Source organism: Quercus lobata, chromosome 6, assembly GCF_001633185.2.
Source record: "Quercus lobata isolate SW786 chromosome 6, ValleyOak3.0 Primary Assembly, whole genome shotgun sequence".
Lineage (NCBI taxonomy): Eukaryota > Viridiplantae > Streptophyta > Magnoliopsida > Fagales > Fagaceae > Quercus > Quercus lobata.
Window position 1 is genome coordinate 35,076,889 of NC_044909.1, and position 24,584 is coordinate 35,101,472.

At 38.1% G+C, this 24,584-nt stretch overlaps 3 protein-coding genes across 3 annotated transcripts; all 3 read right to left on the reverse strand.

Annotated features, from left to right (window-relative positions):
• Positions 1-997: 997 nt before the first annotated feature.
• LOC115950181 lies at positions 998-2,242 on the reverse strand. The gene is made up of 3 exons (XM_031067421.1): positions 2,117-2,242; positions 1,654-1,999; positions 998-1,605 (listed from the first exon to the last, which is right to left on the reverse strand). The coding sequence occupies exons 1-3, from the start codon at positions 2,240-2,242 to the stop codon at positions 998-1,000; spliced, it is 1,080 nt and encodes a 359-aa protein (XP_030923281.1).
• Positions 2,243-3,607: 1,365 nt separating this feature from the next.
• On the reverse strand, positions 3,608-4,567 carry LOC115950182 (glutathione S-transferase T3-like). Its single transcript, XM_031067422.1, has 2 exons — positions 4,181-4,567; positions 3,608-4,090 (listed from the first exon to the last, which is right to left on the reverse strand). The coding sequence occupies exons 1-2, from the start codon at positions 4,565-4,567 to the stop codon at positions 3,608-3,610; spliced, it is 870 nt and encodes a 289-aa protein (XP_030923282.1).
• A 17,585-nt stretch (positions 4,568-22,152) lies between these two features.
• LOC115995267 (crocetin glucosyltransferase, chloroplastic-like) lies at positions 22,153-23,951 on the reverse strand. Its single transcript, XM_031119770.1, has one exon. It carries the CDS (start codon positions 23,612-23,614, stop codon positions 22,247-22,249), a length of 1,368 nt encoding a protein of 455 aa, XP_030975630.1. The 5' UTR covers positions 23,615-23,951; the 3' UTR covers positions 22,153-22,246.
• Positions 23,952-24,584: the final 633 nt, after the last annotated feature.

Here is a 24,584-nt window from a genome sequence, read left to right on the forward strand (position 1 = left end):
AGCTTCCCAAAACGAAAATGTTTCACATAAAATAAAATGCACTGCTGAGAGCATCTCCAACTGGTTTTGCTATCTCATCTTATTTTACTATCCCAAAAACCTACTTTATCAATTACACCATATCATTTTACAATACACCCAGTATCCCAAAACTCTATTATTTTACCATTTTATTAAAATATTATTTTTTAATCTTTCTTTATTATTTCTTTCCAACGCCATTTCTTTTTCAAATTCAACTGTTCCAACTTTTTCAAATTCAACTATTCCAACGGTTAATTTTCAACAACTTGCTAGATTTTTTTTTTTCAACTATTTCAACAACCTGCCAATTCTTTTTTTCAATTTCTTTCCAACTATTTCAACAACCTGCCAATTTTTTTTTTTAGAAAGAACTTGCCAAATATCAATGTACTCAAATTTGCCAACTTTAAAAATCCACATACATATATATTCCATCAAACCTGCCAAATATCAATGTAAAATTCACGTACATATTTATAGATGCATCCTGTTAAATATTAATGTATTCAACTTGTCAATTTTAATGATCCACACACACACACACACACACACACACACATATATATAGAACCTGCCAATTTTTTTTTTATTTTTTTAATTTTTAGAAAGAACCTGCCAAATATCAATTTACTCAAACTTGCTAACTTTAAAAATCCATATACATACATATATATACAACCTGCCAAATATCAATGTATTCAACCTACCAATTTAAAAAATCCACATACATATATATACATACAACCTGCCAAATATCAATGTATTCAACCTGCCAATTTTTAAAATCCACATGCATATATATACATGCAACCTGCCAAATAGAAAAATGTAGTCAACCTACCAACTTTTATAATCCACATACATATATATAGATACAATCCACATACATAACTATCAATGTTGTCTTTAGAAGACTCGTACATATATCAAATTACAATAAAACCCCACATGCATAACTCACACACTTAAGTTCCTACAACTCCCCTTGTAATTGCCATAAATGCTCAATGAGGTCTAATTGGAGTTGATCATGAATTTCACGGTCTTGAATACATTGATGGGTTTCAATGAACTCCGTAAATTCATTTGTGTGCTCCCGTGATAGTTGTATAGTAGGATTGTCATCAATTTGCTCATAATCTACTTCCTCCGTTTCATTTACATCTCGCTCATCCTCAATGATCATGTTATGAAGAATTACGCATGCTTTCATGATGTCTTGGAGTATTTCACTATAGAAAAATCTTGCAAGTCCACGCACAATTGTGAATCTTGCTTGAAGCACTCCAAATGCACGCTCTACATCCTTTCTATTCGCCTCTTGAACTTTTGCAAATAATTTTCTTTTATGTTCTCGTGGAGATGGAATCGTTTTAACAAATGTTGACCACTTCGGATATATGCCATCGGCAAGGTAGTATCCCATTGTATACTCATGACCATTGATTAAGTAATTAATTGCATTAGCACGTCCTTGTTCGAGCTCAGAAAATATAAGAGACCGTTCTAATACATTAATGTCATTATTTGACCCAAGTAACCCAAAAAATGCATGCCATATCCAAAGATCAAATGATGCCACTGCTTCCAAAACAATGGTTGGCTCACAAATGTGACTAGAGTACTAACCTTTCCATGCAGTCGGACAATTTTTCCATTTCCAATGCATGCAATCAATGCTCCCTAGCATCCTTGGAAATCCACGTCTTTCCCCATTGACTAAAAGTCTAGCAATGTCTTTGTTGTTTGGAGACCTCAAGTATTCCTTGGAGAAAATATCAACCATCGCTTTAACAAATTTTTTCAAACTTTCTATTGTAGTGGACTCTCCAATCCGCACATACTCATCCATAAAATCAACTGCCACTCCATACGCAAGCATCCTAAGTGCAGTTGTTATCTTTTGAAAAGAAGATAAACCGAGCCTTTGGGCATTATCTCTTTTTTGGATAAAGTAAGGTTCATAAGTTTCTACCTTGGATTGAATACAGAGAAAAATAGACCAACTCATCCAAAATCTCCTCCGAAATAAATGAGGAGGATATACTGATGTGTCGGCAAAGTAGTCGAGATAAAGTCTTTTATGGCCTACCAAACGATCATGTTCAATATGCCGACGACGTTTACGTTGTGATGTTGAACCCTTAAGAACTTGCCTCATTATCTCATCCTCGTCTGAGTTGTCAAAAAGCAATTTGCGAAGCCTAGAGTAACCCATAGTGACAACCTTGAAGACAACAGTGTTGGGAAATTATCACTATTATTGCAAAGCAAGTAGAGATTACATTATGGAAAGGGAACAAGTAGATATATTATTCGATAAAAAAAGTTTAAAATTTGTCAAAGCAAAAGTCCCCTGGTAAAAATTGATAAGAAATAAAGCATACAGGGGATGCCAGGACTAGCGTTTTACAGCCCAAGACTTTCAACATCATACTAGACAATGACCCCTTAAACTATTACTCATTATTAAATTAATATCTGCAAAAGCAATAATGGTCCCAACTAGAGGATTTAATTCTCTCCACTCTATTCTTTGTAATGCATATCTCCCTCTCTACTTGTTCGTGTGTTTGTGTTGTGGGCTTAGTGCCTCTTCTAACTTGGAGAGTAATTGATCTTAGGATTCTAAGGGAAGCTATGTATGCATAGATTTAGTTTAGAGTCTGATGGTTTAGAGGTGATATTCTGCTTTAAAGCACCCCAATACTGACAAATAATGTATTGGGCTCTGCACCACAGTGTTTCTTCATGAAATAGTGGCTTTGTCAAGTACATAGTAATTATGAAATATCTACAGGTTCTTTCCCTTTCCAGTTATGTCTCTAGCTTTGTCAATAACATACAATATAGACTCAAGATAGTATCTTAAACTCAATCTCAAAGTTTGAACAGCACAATTTTAGCATACAATATAGACTCAAGAGGTCAAGGGCTAAAAAACATTTATTAAATGGTGAATATCTCTAGCTTTAATTCAAGTATTAAACTCTTGTTCACAGTATAGTAAAGCCTAAATATTCATTCATGTACTAAAGTATTAATCAAGAAATTGAAACACTAGCTTGTCATTCAATTTTACCATTAAATAAGCCAGAAATAGGGAAAGGGCATAAAGTTCAATTTTAATGGTAGGGACATAAATAGGGAAAAGGCATAAAAAAGTTGTCACTTTCCATTAATTGTGACCATCTAGTTTAGTTAATCAATCTTATTATAAGCAAAAATACATCATCAAACATAGAAAGGACATAAGTTTTTCATATAAGCAAAAATGATGTGATTACATAAGTGGCACAACCTACTGCTAATTGATCAAGTTGGAACAATACATCATCTACATGTTACAAACCTACGCTTAAAATAAGCCACTACCAAAACAAGGTTGAAACAAAATATCATCTACATATGCCAAACCCCAACCCAAATATAATTTACTACCAAAATATAGTTATGACAAGACATCATCTCCTTGGGTCAAACCCAACTATTTACTCTAATTGTTGCCTTGCAAGGATTTGATCCTTGAGATTTTCAAAATAAAGTCTTTCTTTGTCATTCATGCCACTTGTATCCATGGTCATTATTCTTCCCTCCTCCCAATGGTTTCAAGACGAATTCTTTCCTTTTCAATATCAACTCTTTGCGCCTCCCTAATAGTTTCAAGACGAAGCCTTTCCTTTTCAATATTAGCTCTTTGCGCATCCACTCGAACCCTATCCACTTTGATGCGAAGAGCCTCTCTGTCTTGTTCATGTGATTCTTGAAGATATTCCAATTTTTTCGCCAAATAATCATCAAAACCCTTATCACCATCTGTTCTCTTTCTCTTAGCCTTTTCGGCTTTTCTGCCAATTGGTCTCTCTACCTCCAGTGTGTCATCATCATTACTACCAACTTGATCAATTGAACTAGGAGTTTGAGGGAGCCCTTTTGATCTTTCCTTAGGCATACTCCACTTTGGTTGGTTCTTCAACACAACCCAACAATGTTCAAATGCAAAAGCTATTTTTTTGCCGGTTGTTGGAGTTGGTGAAACTTTATATAGATCCTTTGCATCTTTCAACTAGATTTTTTTAAAAAAAATAAATAAATAATTAGTGTCTTGAAACTATTCAGAAATTAATATTGTGACACCATAAAGTTCAATTTATACCTTGTCCTCGTCAGTCCCACCACTTTTATTTCGGGCTTCAATTTTAGCCATGAACCTAGCAAACCTACTTGTCTCCTTATTAATATTTCCCCATCGACTTTGGAGGGAGGAAGCAGAACGTGTGGTTCTGTAAGTATTGTTCTCGCAAAAGTATTGCCAAATTTTCTCCCAAAATTTTTCAACCCTTTGGTCAGTACCTTGCACGGCATCCATGCTAATGTTAAGCCATGTAGAGACGAGGAGGTTGTCCTCATCTACACTAAAGTTGCCACCGCGTTTTGTTGGATTAGGGGTGACAATTTCAACTTCCAGAAAAGACTCTTGGATGGGCATTGAAGTATTTTGAGACCCACTTAAAAATGGTGCCAGAAAATCACTATCATCCATTTGTGAGATATTAGCATATCGTGTTATCTCTTCTTGTGTACCAATCCCTTTTAAATAAGGAACTTAAAATAGTTAGTGTATGAAGTCAATTAGAGCCAACTCACAAAGTCCAAGAGTTCAAGTATTTGTGGTAAGTGATTACTACAATTAGAAATACAAACTTAACCAAATCAACAAGAGTTCAAAGCCTTCACATATTATGATTGATGGCAGCTTCTTACATATAGCAACAACCTACAATATATGTTGACAAAAATACAACAGTAATTTTTTGTTATAGAAATACAAACCCTTTACACAGCCAAATATTAATTGAATACAGCAGCAAATATAACTTAAAATATACTCTCTGCAAACACAGCCCATACATGGCCAACATGTACAAACAGAAATCAAATAAAACCATAGAGTTGAACAAAACAAAAACCACTAATAGAACCTTTACATACAACATATTAATTTGTTGAAGAAGAAATCAGTAAACAAGAACATCGATTATCTAATAAAATTGGGATTTTGATAAAATGAGGATTTTGGTAATTGAAGTTGAACCTGAGCAAACTTTCTGAAGATGCTAATCTGATAGCGAGCGAAAACCCTTGTGATGAAGTTGAATCCCACCTCTGCAAACATCAACAGCAATTCTTAGACCAAAACCCGAACACAAACACAAGCTGAATCCCCCTTTTTCTTGCAGAAAGAGAAAAGAAACACAAACACAAAAACTCGAACATGGATCAAAACCCACCTAGTAAATTGCTTTGATTTTGATTTTGATTTGATTTGAGACACTGACGGAGCTTCGTTTGAGATTTTGCAAACAAAATTTTAATCCAAACCCACAAACCCTTGAGAACCCTTGAGAATCTCGGTTTGAAGAGAGAGTGATGGAATGAAAAGGTAAATGGGTATCTAGAGTGTCAGGTTTATGAGATGAGTGAATTGGTAAAACGAATTTGGAGATGGGTGAGGGTGAATCAGAATTCGGCAGAGGCTTGGTGATTCGAAGAGAAAAGCGAGGCTTGGTGATGGGTGAGGGTGATGAGGTGAAAAGTTAAATGGGTATCTAGAGTGTTGGGTTTATGAGATGAGTGAATTGGTAAAATGGATTTGGAGATGGGTAAGGGTGAATCGGCATTCGACAGAGGCTTGGTGATTCGAACAACGGCTTGGTGATCGGAGAGAAAAGCGAGACTTTGTGACAGCGGCTTGGTGATCAGAGAGAAAGAGAGAAGCTTGATGGAGAGAGAGAGAGAGAGAGAGAGAGAGAGAGAGAGAGAGAAGCTTGATGGCGCAAGAGAGAGAGAGAGAAGGGGGATGAGAGCCCGGTACTATAGCAAGAGAGAGGGGCTTGAACGGATTAAAATACACTAAATTTTTTTGGCATAGCGCTATAGTACCATCTCATGTGAGATGGTACTGTAGCGCTATGCCAAAAAAATTTGGCCTCTGATGGTTTTAGCCATCCAGTTGCTGACGTATTTTGGGCCTGTATGCCAAATGTACTTTACATTTGGCATTTGACAGGCCCATTGCTGATGCTCTGACAGCCCATGGAATGACTTCGTTTTGCTAAAATCAAAACCCAAAACAAAATTGTTCAATGAGGTCGTATCAACCCATTCCCTAAATCACATACCACAACCTCCTTCAGCTCTAAAACCTAAATCAACTTTCAGATATCCTTCCAACAAAGGATAAAATCATCATATTCAACCCAAGCATTGATCCTTCATGCCCTTTATGCGGTATGTCTCCTGAATCAACCCTTCATGTTTTTATTTATTGTCATGCTACTAGAGTATTGTGGTTTGGAAGTGGTTCAGGTCTAAAACTTGATTGCGTGCAACTAAGCTCTCCAAGCAATTTAATTGAGTTATTGTTATCCCCACCTATAGGATTAGCCACTGTTTTTAACTTAGAGACCTATTTGCTTTATGGGATTCTGATTTTGGATCAAGGAATATAGTTCTATTTGAAAGGGCTTCCTTGGACTTATGAAGATCCTTGCAGCTAATCAAAAGAAGATTCTAAGAGTATTAGGAAGTCAAACTTGTTGTCTCCTCCAATCCATCACCCCAAAGGGCAGCAACTTGGTCTAATCCAGAGAAAGGAGTCATTAAGATTAATTGTGACACCGCAATTGGCTGTGATAGATCGTATATTGCTATTGTTGCTAGAGATTGGAGAGAGATATTGGTTTTTGCTCTCTCAAAACGAGTAGAAACCAATATCCCTATCCAAGCTGAAACTGAAGTAATCAACTAGACAACCCAAAAATTAGTGTCACACAATATTAGTCAAGCTATTGTTAAAAGTGTCGGACTATGAATTGTGTCATTCCACCTCAAAACCAATTGGTGATGAGAAAGACACACTCAAATCTTTTATGGCATTTAACATCACACCACGCGGTCCTATTTTTAGAGTGGTTATTGAGAGTCAAATTGTGGTCCCTCCAACAATTCCTCCCTCACAATGACACTCTTGTGACTCAAACTCATGATCTTGGCTCTGATACTATTTGTCTGATCATGAGTTGTGTAATTCTACCTCAAAACCAATTGGTGATGAGGAATACACACTCAAATCTTTTATGGCATTCGACATCACACCATGCGAGTCTATTTTTAAAGTAGTGGTAGAGAGTCAAATTGTGGTCCCTTTAACAGAAAGTGATGCTAAGATTTGTATAGACGCTATTAATGGACCATCCATAGCATCTCCATGGAGGATCCCAGTTCTATGTTCAGACACTACCAAGGGCAGCTCTTTGTCGGTCTATTCAGTTCAAATGGGGAGGCAAATCAAGCTGCTCATGTTTTGACTTTCTAGTATCTTAAAAATAAGTACTCAGGTTGTTTTGTTCTTAGCTCTGGCCCATCTGTTTTTTGTGATATATTAGCTGATGAGCAAGCTAAGATTATGGTTTCTAGTTTGTAGTTTTTGTTCTTTTTTTTTTTGTTTGTACGTAGTTTCTGTTCCTTTGTTAATAAAATTTGTTGATTATTTAAATTTTAAAAAAAAAAAAAAAAAGCTCCTTTAGCTCAAAACAACTCAACCCATGAACCTATTTTAGCTCTCAGCTCCAACGTTGATGGCTCCAGCTCGACGGCGACCAGATCAGGTCCAAGACGAGTAGATCGCGACGGTGAGTTTCTTTTCACTTTTGTTGATTGGTGATGCAGGGATTTCGAATATTGTGTCAAGGGCAACAGTGGCAACACCACGTTGGGTTCAGGGTGTTCCCAAGAACACCTTGACCCAAAAAAAAAAAAAATTATATATAATAATTTAAATTTTTTAATTTGTTTATCCATTAAAAAAAAAAAAATAGGACACTCTCAAGCAAAATCAGGAATACCTTCAAAATTTTTATGCCAAACAAATTTTGAACTAAAATCTAAAAAAAAAAAAAATTGTAACAGAGAATCTGAAAAAAAATTGGTTACAGAGCAACCCCCAAGCCCAACATCAATCCTCAAAAAAAACCAACCTCAACCAGATTTTTAAATCAAAATAATTATTAACTAAAATAATTATTAACCTCCGGCTTTCATCTCGTTTGTCAACCACATCACTGGATTTCACCGTTTAATGAGAGACCAAGAGAGGCGAGGGAGAGAGAAGAAGGCGAGAGTAACAGAGATTAGAGAGAATGAAGTAATATAGAAATGGAAAATAGAGACCCAACTTACGCTGGCATTAGATTTTCTGGAATTGAAGTTGAATCATGCATGTTCTAAGAGATGTTTTGTAGGCATTCTAGAAGAGAGAAGATAGACAGCTAAAGATATCATTTTGAATTGACGGTGCGGATAATGTTTTGAATATGAGAATATTGGGATTTGTTAATTGATAAGACTAGAGGGAATAGTTTATAAAAAAAATAAAATAAAATAAAACCCAGAGAGAATAAGGCCAGGGGAACACGTGAATGAGATAAGAATGAGAAGAAAAAGTATTGGGGAGTGGGGCCGGGTAGAGAAAATGAAAGAAAATTGAAAACAAGTAAAAGCAAGTTAAAAAATTCATTATGTTCTCCAAATTTTCTGAAAAATTTTAAATAATATAAGAGATATTTTATCATTTTTGTAATAAATTACAAAAAAATCATCTTTTCTTTAATTAAAATATATTTTAACCTCTTTATATATTATTTTAATTAAAATTGTTAAATTTTGTATATGTATTTTATTATTTTTATATTAATAAATTATTAAAATAATTATGACGTCATCACGGTTCGACCTCGGTCTAACCTTAAAAACCTTGAACCATTCTCTTTTACGGTTCATTGAACAGTCCGGATTTGAAAACCATATGTACATGTACCTTTGTTCATTTCTTTTCTTTTCATTTTTTTCCCTTTTGAGATTTTTTGGTATACAAAATGCAAATTTGTTTTGATTTTAAAAACAATTTTTTTTTTTTTTTTTAAGCACAAACTTCATGCTGGCCAAATCTTGAATTTCAGCTAGTATTTACCGAAACGTCCCGTAACACACCAAAATGACCTGAAATTTTTTCAAAGTGGAATAGGGTAGGTTACTGTTCTGATTTGTCCAGGAACACCTTGGAAAAAATTCCTAGAGCCACCACTGAAAGGCTACTTGTAATTTGAGTATGAATTGGTATTATTCTTACAGTAGAGCACACAATATGTTCAGGTGTTGCTTTGAGTGTTAAGTTTTGATGAAAATTCTGAGTATAGTTTGAGGAGAATCAGGTTAAAAAATTAAGTACAAAATGGAGTCCTACAGTATTTATACATGTTAGGAATTGGCAGCCGCTTTGGAGCTTGCCAAGTGTCAAACTAATATTGGCTAATGTTGTTCCAAATATCAAACTAGCTAATGAGAATCTGTTATAACAGATTAGAGTGGTTGCCACCCTTGTAATTGCCTGAAGCCCATTGTTTGGAAACAAGGAAAGTGCAACTAACTAACCACACGACCTTCCAAGCTACATAGCTGCTTTGCTATTTCCACTAGTCTTGGTGGTAAGCTTCAAAAGGACTTTCTCAATCAATTTGCAGCTACTTAATTGACTTCTTAATATCTTGAAATTGCATATAAGATGCCCATGCATCAAAATTTTTTTTTTTTCTTTTCATTTTGATCTCTAACTAGAGCATTTTTTATTTTTAAAGTTTTAAAAATGAACGTTATTAGTTTCTTGTCAATTTTAGTTAACTATCTTGCTATTTTTTTTTTTTAAGTGACACGACAAATCTTTTAATATTAAAAAGGTACACATTGACATCAACCTCACATCTGAAGCAAACTTTTTTATTTTTTAAATCTACTCAATTCAAACCTATTTCCAACGGATCTCTCTTCCTCCAAATTGAACTGCACACCCATCTACAAAAACTAACATCAAATCTTAAGGTAATAAAAGAAAAATAACAGTAATTATGTTTGCCTTGAAATTGCACAAAAACAAACTTTAGCATTTCCTCTTGTTTTCCATTCTTTTCTTTTCTTTCTTTCTCTTGTTTTATTTTTTTTTACTCTTACTTTAATGGTTGCGAAGAGTATTGTAACTTAGTTGGCATCTCCCCATGCATAAAGTGCTTGGAGTCTAAGGAAGGGAAGGTATTTGAGTTATAAGGTTAGCAGCATATTGTAATTATCTAAAAAAATACATATATTGGTTGTCAAATTTACTCTACTACAACATTTTAGATACTACAAACATACTAAAAAGTGGGTTAGAAAGAGAATGACAAAGAAAGAAGAATGTGAAGTTTGTTTCCAAGATCTTGGGGTTAGAAGAATTGTGTACCAAACATGAAGGAGTTAATTAAGAGGAGATGGGTATAAAGAAGGATCAAGAAGCGCCATAGGACGAAACCATGGTTGCACCACCACCATGAGCTATGGTGGGACTAGTAGTGGTGGCACCAGAAGTGCTGCAACCCCACATTTCTCTCTCTCTCTCTCTCTCTCTCTCTCTCTCTCTCTCTCTCTCTCTCTCTCTCTCTCAAATGGGTATAGGGGTTGATTTTGTGATTTTGATTTTGGTTTTGTGTGGCTAAGCTATGTGGAGCTGATTTTGTGATTTTGATTTTAATTTTGATCCCGATGATTTTGATATTGTGAACTTGCTGGTACCGAGGCTTTTTCATCATTATTTTTCATAGGAACCAAACACTAGAAAATTTTTTTGAAGCATTTTCTGAATTGTAATTTAACACCAAAAATAAAATTTTTTCTAGAAAATAATGTTAGGTGAATATATTTTACGCTTGGAAAAAAAATCTAACATTAAAATAAACACAGCATTAGATAGTAAAGAACAAGTAGTTTCTTTCTAATGTAATAGCTATAGATCTATTTTATTTTAGATTGGCATAAAAAGAACAAAATCTTTTATGACTCTATCCCACCTATTGATTTTTCCTTTTGGCTCAACCAATCATAAATTTTCATGTGTTTTTTTTTTCATTTTATTCATTGGCTATTTTATAAAGAAAAAAAAAAAAGAATATGTGACAATTGTGATTAGTGGAGCATAAAATGGAATGCAAAGTGGTATAGAGTATTTCTGTTTGCATGAAACTGCACTCTTACATTAAATCATGAGTCTCATTTGAGTGAGTTAGGACATCATATTTACTGAGAATCATCTCATGGTATGTGGGGTTCACAACTGAGAGAAGAGGGCTAGATGTCGTACTTTGGAACAAACATGCATGTTCATATTTAGTATCTACCTTCCAAACTGTTGCTTTTTTTTTTTTTTTTGGAGAAGGTCCAAACTGTTGCTAAGGCTACTGATTTGCCAACTTAAAGAGAGGATTAGTTTCTTAAATATAATTAGTCATTTCCGATTTACCCTCTTGTGGTTTAACCATGTCATAATATAATTAAAAATTTTAATTGTTAAATTTACACTCCTAAAGTTTGATCTGAACTAAAGCCAATTGGGTTATGTCAAAAATAATAGATTTTATATGTTGTGGATAAATAAACCTTCAATTTTATCACTATTCTTTGGAATTCTTCTTCTACCGTCATTGATCTAACCCATAAAAACACAATTGTACAAAAATTTAATGGAACTTAAAACAAATATTATAAAGTGAAGTCCTTAATTCAATTCCCATGAATATAAAAATTATTAACTAATAGAATAAGAAATTAATCTCAAAATTAACAAATCTTAATTCATCACAAATTCACAATGCAAATGCAAAAGCAAAAATTTTAAGTTTAGGGGGTAAAAAAAAGCAAATTGAAGAACCACCGTCATTAGCAGCCTAGCTCCCAACCCAACAAAAATCAACCACCTAACATATATAATTGCTTTCATATTATAACAAACCTACACTCTTTTAACAAAAACATCTCCAATCTCATCCACAAATGCCTTAACATTGTTATAGGAAGAACCACTTTTGTTGGCAGCCTCCTTAGCCAACTCCTACCATTTCATGGCATTCCCTTCTCATTTATTTCCCTCTCTTTCCATCTCCCACGACCAATTCCAAGTACATCTTAATCTCATTACCTTTTATAATCCCACCATTATTTGTTGTCACCTTCACGCTCATCTTCAACACATCTTCAATCAACTTCACATTTGTCCCTTGATTCGGCCATTTTGAAAATGCTACCATTGGCACCCCTAATGTGTCACAAAGCATGCATCCCATTGAATGATGTGATAGAACATCCACTTGGGAATTTTTATGTTCAAAAATCAGACAACATAAGATAAGGATCGGTTCAAGTTAATTTTTTTTTTTTAAAAGTTCATAAGTTGAATTTATATAAATTTAAATTTAAATAGGAGTTGGTTCCTATTTTTTAGGAGTGGTTAGGATTTCAGGTTTTGCTATTTATGTGCTTTGAAAAAATTAATGAAAGTTGAAGAAAAAAATTAACCAAAAAGTATACTCTTTCTAAAAAATTAACCCAAAAAGTATACTCTTTCTCTCAAGTTCAAGAGGCTTTTCCCTAAAAAAAAAGTTTAGGAAGCCAGTCACCTCGAACCAACTAAGTTATCTTTTATTTTTATGGTTCATAACATTAAAAATAATATTTTTTATATGTTGTAAATAAATAAACCTTCATTTTTATCAATTTTCTTTTTATTCATTGGAATCCATTTTCCAATTCTTCTTCTACATAACGGTTCTTCTATGGTCATCGATCTAAGTGTATTTATGTATGTACAATTGTGTTTATGTAAATTGAAGAACCACCTTCATTGGCAGCCTCCCTAGCCAACAATAATCAACCACCTAAAATATTTGCTTTCATTTCATTAGCAAACCAACACTCTTTTAACAAAAACATCTTCAATCTCATTGATAATTGCTTAAAATTACACTGTTATCTTAGTTTTGGTAGGCAATATCACTTCAATTGAGTGTTTAATTACACGTAAATATATTACTTTGAAAGATTTCTTTGAAATATACTCACTTAGTGTATTTTTATCTAATAGGAAATTAAAACCAATCAGCTAATCATACAGATAAGCACTCCAAAGAATCCAAAGGTCAAGATCAATTAGGACATGGTTTTTGAAGTATTAAACAAGACAAAGATGTGTGAAAATAAAAAAAAAAAAGGAAAGGAAAAAAATTTGTTCAAGCCGAAATTGGGAAAATCTTGATATCTATGACTCTTCCATTCGAAGGTTTGATTCCAATTCTTTTTATGCCATCGCCGGAAGAGATCATGTTGTGTTGGGTTCTAATGCTGATTGAGAAACAGAAGAGTAAGTTCATGAACCGTTCATCAAGCGAGAGCCCGCAGATAGAAAATGAAATATTGTCAATCACCTGGAAAGATCCTGTGCTTTCTTGCTATTTTTACCATAAATTTTTGCACAAATTTCTGATTGCCCTGATTCTTGTGACCACGAAAAGAAGACTCAAAGATATACAATTTTGTAGTTCGTCACTAATTCAGGAAAATCAATGTAATTAATTTTGTTCTGCTCCAGTCAAAACAGCTAAAATATCTTATACCGACATGCAATCCAAAATAGTAATACCACATGTTCAACTTCGGATCAAATTCTAGCCAATTGGAGGAATTTCGGCCATACCAGTTTTGAATCTTTTTATTTTAAAAAAAAAAATCCTACTTTTTTACTTTTGGTCCTCTGTCAAATGTCAATCTGTCTTTGCTTTTTACTTTTGTATTTTGTTTGATATGTTGTCCGTTACTCTTCCATCAATGCATGCTCTGTCCTCCACTCGGTTTTAAAATTTTTCTTTGTCTTGTTTTAGTGTAGAGTAATATTACCTCCAAAGATTATTTTATAATATTTTTATAAATTATTGATATGATAAATTTTTACTAGGTTTCATTTAGACCCACTACTAACATCATTTTTTTACATACCAATAATCATTCAATATATCAGCAGTTTATAAAATAATTTGTGCCTATAGTATTTTCTTTTGGTGTAATACTCTTCCTTCAATGCTCTTTTGCCCACTTGTGTTTTGAACCTGTAAGGACGCGATTCGTGACGGACCGTAACAGTGTCGGGTTCGCACGTGAAAAGGCCCCTAACAATATCATTTGTAGAGCGTAGGTTTGAAAGGCTAGGCCTCGTTCGATAGGCGGTGGGTTTTTCGCGGTGTTCGTATGAACTTAAGCTTTCCTACACCCCTGGAGTCTTTCTCCTGGAGGTGGGCTGGGAGGCTCTGGTTTCTGGCCATTTTTCCCAACCTCCCAATCGGTGCACCTTCCTTTTTATTATATAGTCCGTCTTGGCTGATCCTGACCCTCCACTTGTAGGTCAGGCAGGAGCTTGTTCCTGTGTCCATCCCATCAACTGTCCCGTCTAACTTTCTATTAGTTGCATGGATCGACGTTTGCACCGCCCAAACGTCTTTTCTCATTAACCAACTCTGGGTATTGGCAGGTACATTTACTGAAGGGGGTGGGACGCACTTTCCTTGGTCCGAGTTCACACCCTGCTTCCCTATGGGCCCCATTCCGTTCACATCCCTTTGAGGGGGCTGTTTGGGGATTGCCTACACCAAGGTGTTGGTCTTCCTATTGAAGCTATGGAATGCCGAGGACAGGGTAAGTTCTCAGCCGTTCCCCTTGCTACCTCGGCCACTGAGCATTTGTCTTCGGCAAGGTACCTCCTCGGCACGGGCCCTGGGCCCAGATAGAGTTTAGGCCGGACTGTAGAGCTCTCGGACCCACAATAGCCCCTCAAAATCCTGCTATCCGTCCCCTCGGACGGATAGGAGGGTTTTGATGACATCATGGATCTGCCAATGCCTATCAATCCTTGTCATCTAGCGATTCCCGAGATTTTTCACCTGCCCAAGGCACGTTCCTAGAGCCGTTGGAAGGCGAAACGTGGCCTCATTAAATACGGGCGGCTTGGTGCTTCCCACGTTCAACGGTGTGATGGGAATCGAACGGTGGTGATCTCCTGGCCTCTTTGGGCGGGAAAAAGGGGCGTGCTGTTTACCCTAGAAAGTATAAAAGATTTTTTGGAGATGGATCCGTCTCTCCAGTTCTATACTTAAGAGTTTTAGTGCGTGTATCCAGGGTTCATCCGAACTTCCGCCCAAATTCAAGTCTATCTCAAGCACATATAGCCCATCCGAAGCGTAATTCTCTTTTTATGTAAGTTCCCTACCTCTATTAACTCACGTTTTTTCTTTTCTGGATTTATTTCTCTTTAGCTCCCTTTCTTTTCCGTCGCGGGTTAGGTTTGTTTTAGTAAATGGCGAAAGCGGCTAAACTGAGATTGAGGAAGTTGGTTGATACTGAAGAGGCGATGAATAAGTTCATCGTTGATTATAGGATTCCCCCTAACGTAAGGCTGGAACACTGTAAGATGGGGGAATGGCACATTAAGAGGGGAACGGGCGCGGTTGTAATTCCCGTCCTCGCCTTTGTAGAGGGAGGTATGAGAATCCCCATGGGACCAGTGACAAGGGGTTACCTCAGGCATTTCCGTTTAGCCCCTACCCAGTGCGCCGGCAATGTTCTTAGGATTTTGGGTTGTGTGGACGCTTTAAACGAGAAGATGGGTTTAAGACTGACCCACCATGATGTAAACTGGTGCTATAACCTCCAAAAATTGAAAGGAAAAACCTACTACATGAGGTCGAGGGATGATAGGATTCGGTTGATCCAGTGCCTCCCTGATTCCAACAAGGGACTGAACAAGGATTTTCTTATCGTCTCTGGGGAGTGGCATGATGGCGATCCATGCCCCGTAGTAGAAGGAGAACCAGGTGGGGTATTAGGAATGGAAGAGGGATAACCCTTTAAACCATTCTAAACTTACTTCCTTCGATGACTAACTATGCATATATGTTTGTTGTTTTTGTAGATGAACGCGCCTATAAACGGCATTTTCATTTAGTCAATCGGGCAGATTTGGAGACCGTTTTACAAGCAGCAGTTTTTGTGAATGACAGTGATGGCCAAGTTCGTGCAGCTCACAAAATACTAGGGTACCCTCCGGTTCAGAAGTCGTTCGGGGACGCGAAGCACGTGATCAGTGCCCGCCGTCCTTGGCTTCCAAAGATTACAGTGGTAGAGAAGGGGTTCTTGATCTCGCAGGAGCCAGCTGTCCCCAAGAACATCCCCCTGGTGGGCCCCTCTTCATCCCATCAAGCAGCAGAGGACGAGGGTAAGCCAGATCAGCCGGAGGAAGGGTTTGGGGTATTCGACTTAATCTACCAATCCGAGGACCCTCCGGGTGACCTAGGTGACCCAGCCTTGTTCGAGGCGGAATTATCATTAATAGGCACCTCTTCTCAAGCCGAGATGGGAGTCAAAAGAATACCTTTAACCCCCCTTCTCCAACTCCTCGAGGACCAACCAGGGAAGGATACCCAGGAGGCACCACAACCCAATGCTCCTCCTCCACCAGCTCGGCCCCTTACAATTCAAACCAGGTCATCCTCCACCAAGTCCCAACCACAGTCCACCCGTTACGAACCTCCCACCTCCTCCCAACCAGCTCGGTCTCCTCGACCCGAAGGTGCTGATTCCAAGAGAAAGAGGAGCCCCAAGGGCAAGGACATCGTGGACGAGGGAAAATCCCAACCTCCTAAGGAGAAGGATGAGACTCCGCCCACAAAACAACCGAAGATCGGACCCCAAGGCAGAGGCAAAGGACCCGCAGTTCAAACCTCTCAAGGCAAAGGAAAAGGAATTGATTCCCAATCCTCTCCGAGCGCCTAGCTTCCTGCCCCAATGCTTCACGGGGGTCCATTACTGGAAATTGCCTCTCTGAGGGACCTTGGAGACGGCGAGGGTGGATACGTGGCAGATGCATTAGGGAGAACCATGCTACTTCCTAATGACATGGAAGAGCTGAAGCGAATGAGGATGCAGGAGGTTTTTCTCAGTACTAAGAGATACTTGGGCATGGTAAGATTTCTTGAAACCTAACACTTTACTAATTCTTGTCACCAGTTTGTCACTCACTACACGTTCATCTTTCTTGACAGGCTCTCCAGGCAACCTATAGGATGGAGGAAGAAGTGCATGACATGAGTAAGGTGGCCGAGAACGAACGCAAGAGGCGCATAACGGCCTCAAAGACTCTCGAAGCTACTGAAAAGGAACTTGCCCAAGTCAAGGATGACTTAACAATGACCACTCGCGAGAGGAATAACGTCTCGGCGGGCCTTGCTAGTGCCCAAAAACAGGCCAAGGACCAAACCAAGCGCGCAATTGAAGCCGAGGACCAGCTGCAAATAGCCAGAACTCTGATCGAGGATTTAAATAAGCAGTTGGCCACGGCTCTGCATGAGAAAGGAGTGGCAGAATATGCCCGTGATGAAGCCGTAAGGGCAAAGCAGGAGGCCGAGTTTGCCAGGAATGAGGCGGAAGCTGCCAAGAATACGGCTGAGGACGATAGTTACAACATGGGAGTAGCTGAGACCCAGGCCATCCTTAAGGCGCAGATCCCTGGTGTGTGTAGGTTTTATTGCTCCCAGGTTTGGGAGGAAGCATTGAAGCGAGCTGGGGTGGATGCCTCATCCGATTTGTGGAGGGCGGAGAGCATATTCTACCCGGCAGCCATCCGCGAGGCCACTTCGACTAGCCCCGCGGCTACTCGTGATCAGCCCGAGGAAGAGATCACCCCGTTGGAAGACTCGCAGGCCAGCGGTTCTTCTAGCAAGGCGCCCAAAGAAGGAGAACTTCAGGATGTGACAGTGATATCCCAGCGCATGAGTTCTGAGGCACCTAAAGAGGTTGCCGAGCCCGTGGCTGGCATTCAGGTGCCTAATACAGAGGAACCCATCATACTTGCAGAGCCGTCGCAGGCCACTTCCCTTGCTGTGGTTCCCCAGAGTACCAGTGCTGGTCCTGTTCAGCCTTCCGCGGAAGGGACCATCCTTCCAGGCACCGAAACTGAATCTGCTCCCATTTCCCAAAATGTTACCGACAAAAAAGCAGAAAAGTAGAAACCCTCGTTGGGCTTTTTTGTATTCGTTTCTATTTGAACGATTAACTTGTTTCTTTTCCTTTCACAAACTTCCTAATTTATTGATGGTTTACAAGCATTTGAACATGTATATATGAAATCTTGCTTTTTCTTTTTCCTTCTGATTACATCGTTAACCGCCCTAATAGACGCGCACTATTTGCTTATGAACTCTGCGCTGATTTATTTTAACATGTACAAATAGCTATGCATGTAATACATTCATCACCATGTTCCCCGAACCCTAATTTGCTTGCGCCCACAAAGGCCTTAGATTTATTCCTAACCTTTGTCTTACGAAGATATAAGCACCATTTTTAACGTTACGCATAATAGTTAAAACTCGCTTAGTGCCTGGTTTTCCTCATCCAAGTAGTGGTTTCCCCGTAGGCTTGAGTCCGAGGACCATACAATGCCTTGGTTCTGTCCAAAACCTAGTTTTCATTACATCCAGGTAGTTGGTTTCCCCTGAGGCTTGAGTCCGAGGACCATGCAATGCCTTGGTTCTGTCCAAAACCTAGTTTTCCACATCCAGGTAGTTGGTTTTCCCCTGAGGCTTGGGTCCGAGGACCATGCAATGCCTTGGTTCTGTCCAAAACCTAGTTTTCCACATCCAGGTAGTTGGTTTCCCCGTAGGCTTGAGTCCGAGGACCATACAATGCCTTGGTTCTGTCCAAAACCTAGTTTTCACATCCAGGTAGTTGGTTTCCCCTGAGGCTTGAGTCCGGTGGACCATGCAATGCCTGGTTCTGTCCAAAAACCTAGTTTTCCACATCCAGGTAGTTGGTTTCCCCTGAGGCTTGGGTCCGAGGACCATGCAATGCCTTGGTTCTGTCCAAAAACCTAGTTTTCCACATCCAGGTAGTTGGTTTCCCCGAGGCTTGAGTCCGAGGACCATGCAATGCCTTGGTTCTGTCCAAAACCTAGTTTTCCACATCCAGGTAGTTGGTTTCCCCTGAGGCTTGGGTCCGAGGACCATGCAATGCCTTGGTTCTGTCCAAAACCTAGTTTTCTCTTTGTGTGGGATCTTGGCTTTAGGGGAGTTAGCTCCTCGGCCAAGCCCCTAGAGTTTATCCATACGGTTAACGTTACCAGGTGCCTAGTTTACTCTTTACAGGGGACCTTGGCTTTAAGGGAGTTAGTTCCTCAACCCAGCCCCTAGTCAAGAAACATAGTCCCTAACAGAACTTTATACTAGAACTCTATAATCGACGGTTAGATATAACGAAGAAACTCTATCGACCCACTTCCTATACCAACACACAAGCCTTCCCCACAGACGGCGCCAATTGTAAGGACGCGATTCGTGACGGACCGTAACAGTGTCGGGTTCGCACGTGAAAAGGCCCCTAACAATATCATTTGTAGAGCGTGGGTTTGAAAGGCTAGGCCTTGTTCGATAGGCGGTGGGTTTTTCGCGGTGTTCGTATGAACTTAAGCTTTCCTACACCCCTGGAGTCTTTCTCCTAGAGGTGGGCTGGGAGGCTCTGGTTTCTGGCCATTTTTCCCAACCCCCCAATCGGTGCACCTTCCTTTTTATTATATAGTCCGTCTTGGCTGATCCTGACCCTCCACTTGTAGGTCAGGCAGGAGCTTGTTCCTGTGTCCATCCCATCAACTGTCCCGTCTAACTTTCTATTAGTTGCATGGATCGACGTTTGCACCGCCCAAACGTCTTTTCTCATTAACCAACTCTGGGTATTGGCAGGTACATTTACTGAAGGGGGTGGGACGCACTTTCCTTGGTCCGAGTTCACACCCTGCTTCCCTATGGGCCCCATTCCGTTCACATCCCTTTGAGGGGGCTGTTTGGGGATTGCCTACACCAAGGTGTTGGTCTTCCTGTTGAAGCTATGGAATGCCGAGGACAGGGTAAGTTCTCAGCCGTTCCCCTTGCTACCTCGGCCACTGAGCATTTGTCTTCGGCAAGGTACCTCCTCGGCACGGGCCCTGGGCCCAGATAGAGTTTGGGCCGGACTGCAGAGCTCTCGGACTCACAGAACCCATACCACATGATATTAAACTAATATTTGGGCTTATATGTACTTTTAAGTTATACCTTTAAAAATTTTAATAATTTATATGGGATTTTTATCGGTAATATATAAATATATATATATATAGCGGTAATTCTGAAACGGTACCCAAAAGTATGCTAAAATAGATTGATACCAAAACATTCCGTTCCAATAGACAAACCGAAATGGTATTCATAACTTTGGAATGAGGTCAAACATGGGCTGAAAGCTAACAGTGAAAAAAAAAATCCAAAACTTAAGGGATTCACATCCTAAATTTGAGGGATTTCCTCTTTTTCTATGGAGAAGGCTGAGGTTAATTATAGAGACACAAAAACCCTAGAATGTTTTTCAATCTTATTATTTATTTCATTTAGACGTTTAGCATTGTTTTTATGGATTTATTTTGCATAACTATGTGTGGCTAAATCTTTAAATAAGGTTAAAGATGAAACCTATTTTTATCACCCCCCCCCCCCTTGACTTTTCAAAAATGCTCCCTCTATTTTTGGTAAAAATAAAAGTGTATTTAATGTATAATGTATACTGTGGGGGCCAGTTAGTCAGGATGTATTATTAAGGCTATACGGATTGGGCCGTAGGCCCAATCCGAGGACATCAACTAATCTGAGAATGACCAAATGAGGTTATAATGGAAATGGTATAAAGAGAAAAATAAAAATAGTACGAGATAAGTTCAACACACGTTCGAGGAGAAAAGCCATATCGAGAATAAGGATCTGAGGTCAGTAAGAGTGTCATATCACCCTAAACCTTCTTCAAAGTTACATCACAACTAGGAGTTGGACGTTGGACAAAGGGTAAGTAGAGAGAGGCAACAAATATCTTCAAAAACTACTACCTCCACATTAAATGCCTCCCAACTAACTTTCTGGCCGCATTAATGTGGAGGTGATACCTGAACAGTTACCAAACAACCTTATAGCTACTATTTGATGGTTCTGGAAGGTGTTAGATGGGATAAGAAAGAGCTCCTAGAATCCAACCTACACGTGTATGGTAGGGATAACACCAAGATTGTAATATATAGCCGGAAAAGGTGACCTAAAAGGGGGATTGAGGAAAACTCAGAAAAAATCTAGGCAATAACATTGTGAATTTTGTAACTGTGTTCATGAACAAGATATTATAAGATACGTTTCTCAGTCTACGCCGATGACAGATTTTCTTACTTTACTTATGCTTAACAATCTTAATTCAATAACTTTGATGGTCCATCTTTTAGAGTAGAACTAGTTCTTTCACCCACGCTCTATAAAATTGTTTGGGCTTGTTGGGCTTAAACCCAATCCTATACTGAGTCAAATCCAAATTTTGTCCTTACATATACCATACATAATTTAATTATATTTTATTTTTATTAAATTGATTTGTATATTTTTATACATGTCAAGACTTACTTTTTTTTTTTTTTTTGAGAAGAAGTAAAGACTTAGTTGATATAAATATTCTTGTCATGTAAGAAAATATTATATGTTAAATCAAAATTACAAACATTCCATGTGTAAACAATAAATAAATATTATATATATATATATCTGTGTGTGTATTATTCTTTGGATTTAATTATATATATATATATATATATTTTTTAGCTTGGCCTCACTTGAAGAAAATTTCTTAGTCCACCATTGAATGTGTTCTTAGGATTATCTATATGTTTTCTATAGACTAATGATTGAGTTCGAAACTGATTTTACTATATAAAATTATTGTACATTGACAAGTTTTTAAGATTTGATTTTTAGATATATTGAATGCTTTGAGAATATATTTAATTCTTAATCTCCCATTTAACATACCAATTGAATTATTTGCTCGATCACTCACATTTAATCTACTCTACATTCTTTTTGAGTGTTTTATTGTTTTATCTTCTAATTAGGTGAGTTGACTCTCTACCCTTAATTAAATTAAATATAATCTAAGTTCATATGATAAAATACTAGGTGAATATTTGAATCTCTAGTGTTTTTTATCCATTCATTTCTCTCAAATTTATTATGTTATTTTCAATTAATAATTATTTTGCTCTATCTTTGAGTGAAAAAACAAACAAATAACTACTTTTTACTTTCTTTTTTTTGAAACTAACTACTTTTTACTTAATAATAGAGGTTTTTACATCAGTCATTCCCTATGATCAACCTCAAACTCACCGAGATATATATCTCGGTTTTGGGTTTGTATTATTCTAACCACAACACTCATCCACAAAAGCCTTAAGATTGCTATAGGAAGAACCACCTTGGTTGACAGCCTCCCTAGATAACTCCTTCCATTTCATGGCATTCCTTCTAATTTCTTTCTCTCTCTCTTCATCTCCCACGACCAATTCCAAGCACCTCTTAATTTCATCACCTACTACAATCCCATCATTATTTGCTGTCACCTTCACACCTGTCTTCAACACATCTTCAATCAACTTTGCATTTGTCCCTTGATCTGACCATTGTGGAAACGCTACCATTGGCACCCCAGAAAACAAAGCCTCCAAAGTTGAATTCCATCCACAATGTGTCACAAAGCATCCCACTGAAGGGTGGGACAAAACATACACTTGGGAACACCATGGTACTATCATACCTTTTTCTTCCAATTCCTTTCTGCAACTCAACTTCTCTTCTTCTCCATTTTCCTTAGCTCTTATGACCCACAAGAAGGGCCGCCCACAATCTAACAATCCGCGTGCAATTTGCTCCATTTGTTGCTCCATTAACACTGATATACTCCCAAATGAAACATAAATCACCGATGATTCAGGCTTAGAGTTGAGCCATTCCATATAATCCTTGGAGCCATTCGATGGATCTCTTTCATCCAAATAAGCAGATGGAATTAGAGGACCAACTGCAACCAAATTAAGTTTTTCGATCGCTTTTAAGGCCTCAATCTCTAGTGCATCAAATGTATTCACTAGAACTCTTGGTTTGCTCAACTTTTCAAGGGCCTCAAGGTCGGCTTGAAATATTGGGAGAAGATAATCATAAGTGTTTGAAGCCAGCATGAAAGAGGGTAGTTCACGGCTATTGAGTAATGGCAGACCCGGTAACTGTATTGAATGCGATGGGTCATTGTTGCAGTTCCCAATAACATCAGCAAAACCATTGTAGTAGTAGTAGTAAATGTCCAAAACCATGGCAGGCTGAATCCAAAAAAGAGTGGAAGGAAGGTGAAGCTCACGAGCCACTTCAGCAGCCCAAGGTATAAGCAAGGTGTAGACCAAGCAGGTGAAGGGACGTCCCTGGTTGGCGTTGGACACAATGAGTTCAGTTAGAGCTTTGGTGCCATTGCGCTTGAGTTGATCCAAGTACTCCTGCATCTTGTCCTCGAGTTTGAAACCGTCGTCGTAGCCATCGGAGAAGGTGGCAAACGACAAGCCGTCAGGAGGAGGGCTTTTGATCATGCGACGGTGGGCACTAATGGTGATGGCAAAGGTGACATGCACTCTTCTTCCTCCTCCTCCTAAGTGAATAAGGCGGTTGGCGAATTGGAGGGCTGGGTTGATGTGGCCATGTGAGGGATATGTCACGAGAAGGAAGTGAGGCTGTTGCTGCTCCATGAATGATTTCCTTTCTTTTTGGATTGGGAAATCAAATCAGACAGTGGGTGTGACTGTGAATATATTCTATTATGCTAATAAGCAAAAAGGGATGCGAGGATGAGAAATTGAATGGCCCTAATGCTTATATAGTGTTCATCAAAAAAAAAAAAAAATGCTTATAAAGTGAGTGGATTGGGCAGGAGTATTATTAACGACGTTAGCGATGACGATTTGGAGATGGTGGGGCTCTGTGATTTGCTTTTTTTTGTTTTTGGTTTCATTAATCTGGTTGGTCTGACAGAATATTGTGTGACGTGTGGTTATCATGCATGCAGGTATATGATTAGACTAGTCATCATCAGTGGCGATGCCACGTTGGGTTCAGGATGTACCCAAGAATACCCTAACCGGAAAAAAAAAAATTATAATAATATATAATAATTTAAATTTTTTAATTTGTTTATCCATAAAAATAAAATAAAATAAAATAGAAACACTCTCAAGCAAAATCAAGAACACCTTCAAAATTTTTATGTCAAACAAATTTTGAACTAAAATCTAAAAAAAAAAAATTTGTAACAGAGAGTCTGAAAAAAAATTAAAAAAAAAAATTGGTTACAGAACAAGCCCCCCCCCCCAAAAAAGCCCAACATCAATCCTAAACAAAACCAACCTCAACCAGATTTTTAAATCAAAATAATTATTAATCTCCGGCTTTCATCTCGTTTGTCAACCACATCACTGGATTTCACCGTTTAATGAGAGACCAAGAGAGGGGAGGGAGAGAGAAAAAGGCGAGAGTAACAGAGATTAGAGAGAATGAAGTAATATAGAAATGGAAAATAGAGAGCAAACTTACGCTGGCATTAGATTTTTTGGAATAGGTGTATGTTTGGATAGCACGTTTAAGTGCTGCGTCTGCATTTTTTTTTCTTTTTTTTTTTTTTCAGCTGCAACTGTTGATTGGTCTTTTGTGAACAGTGCATAA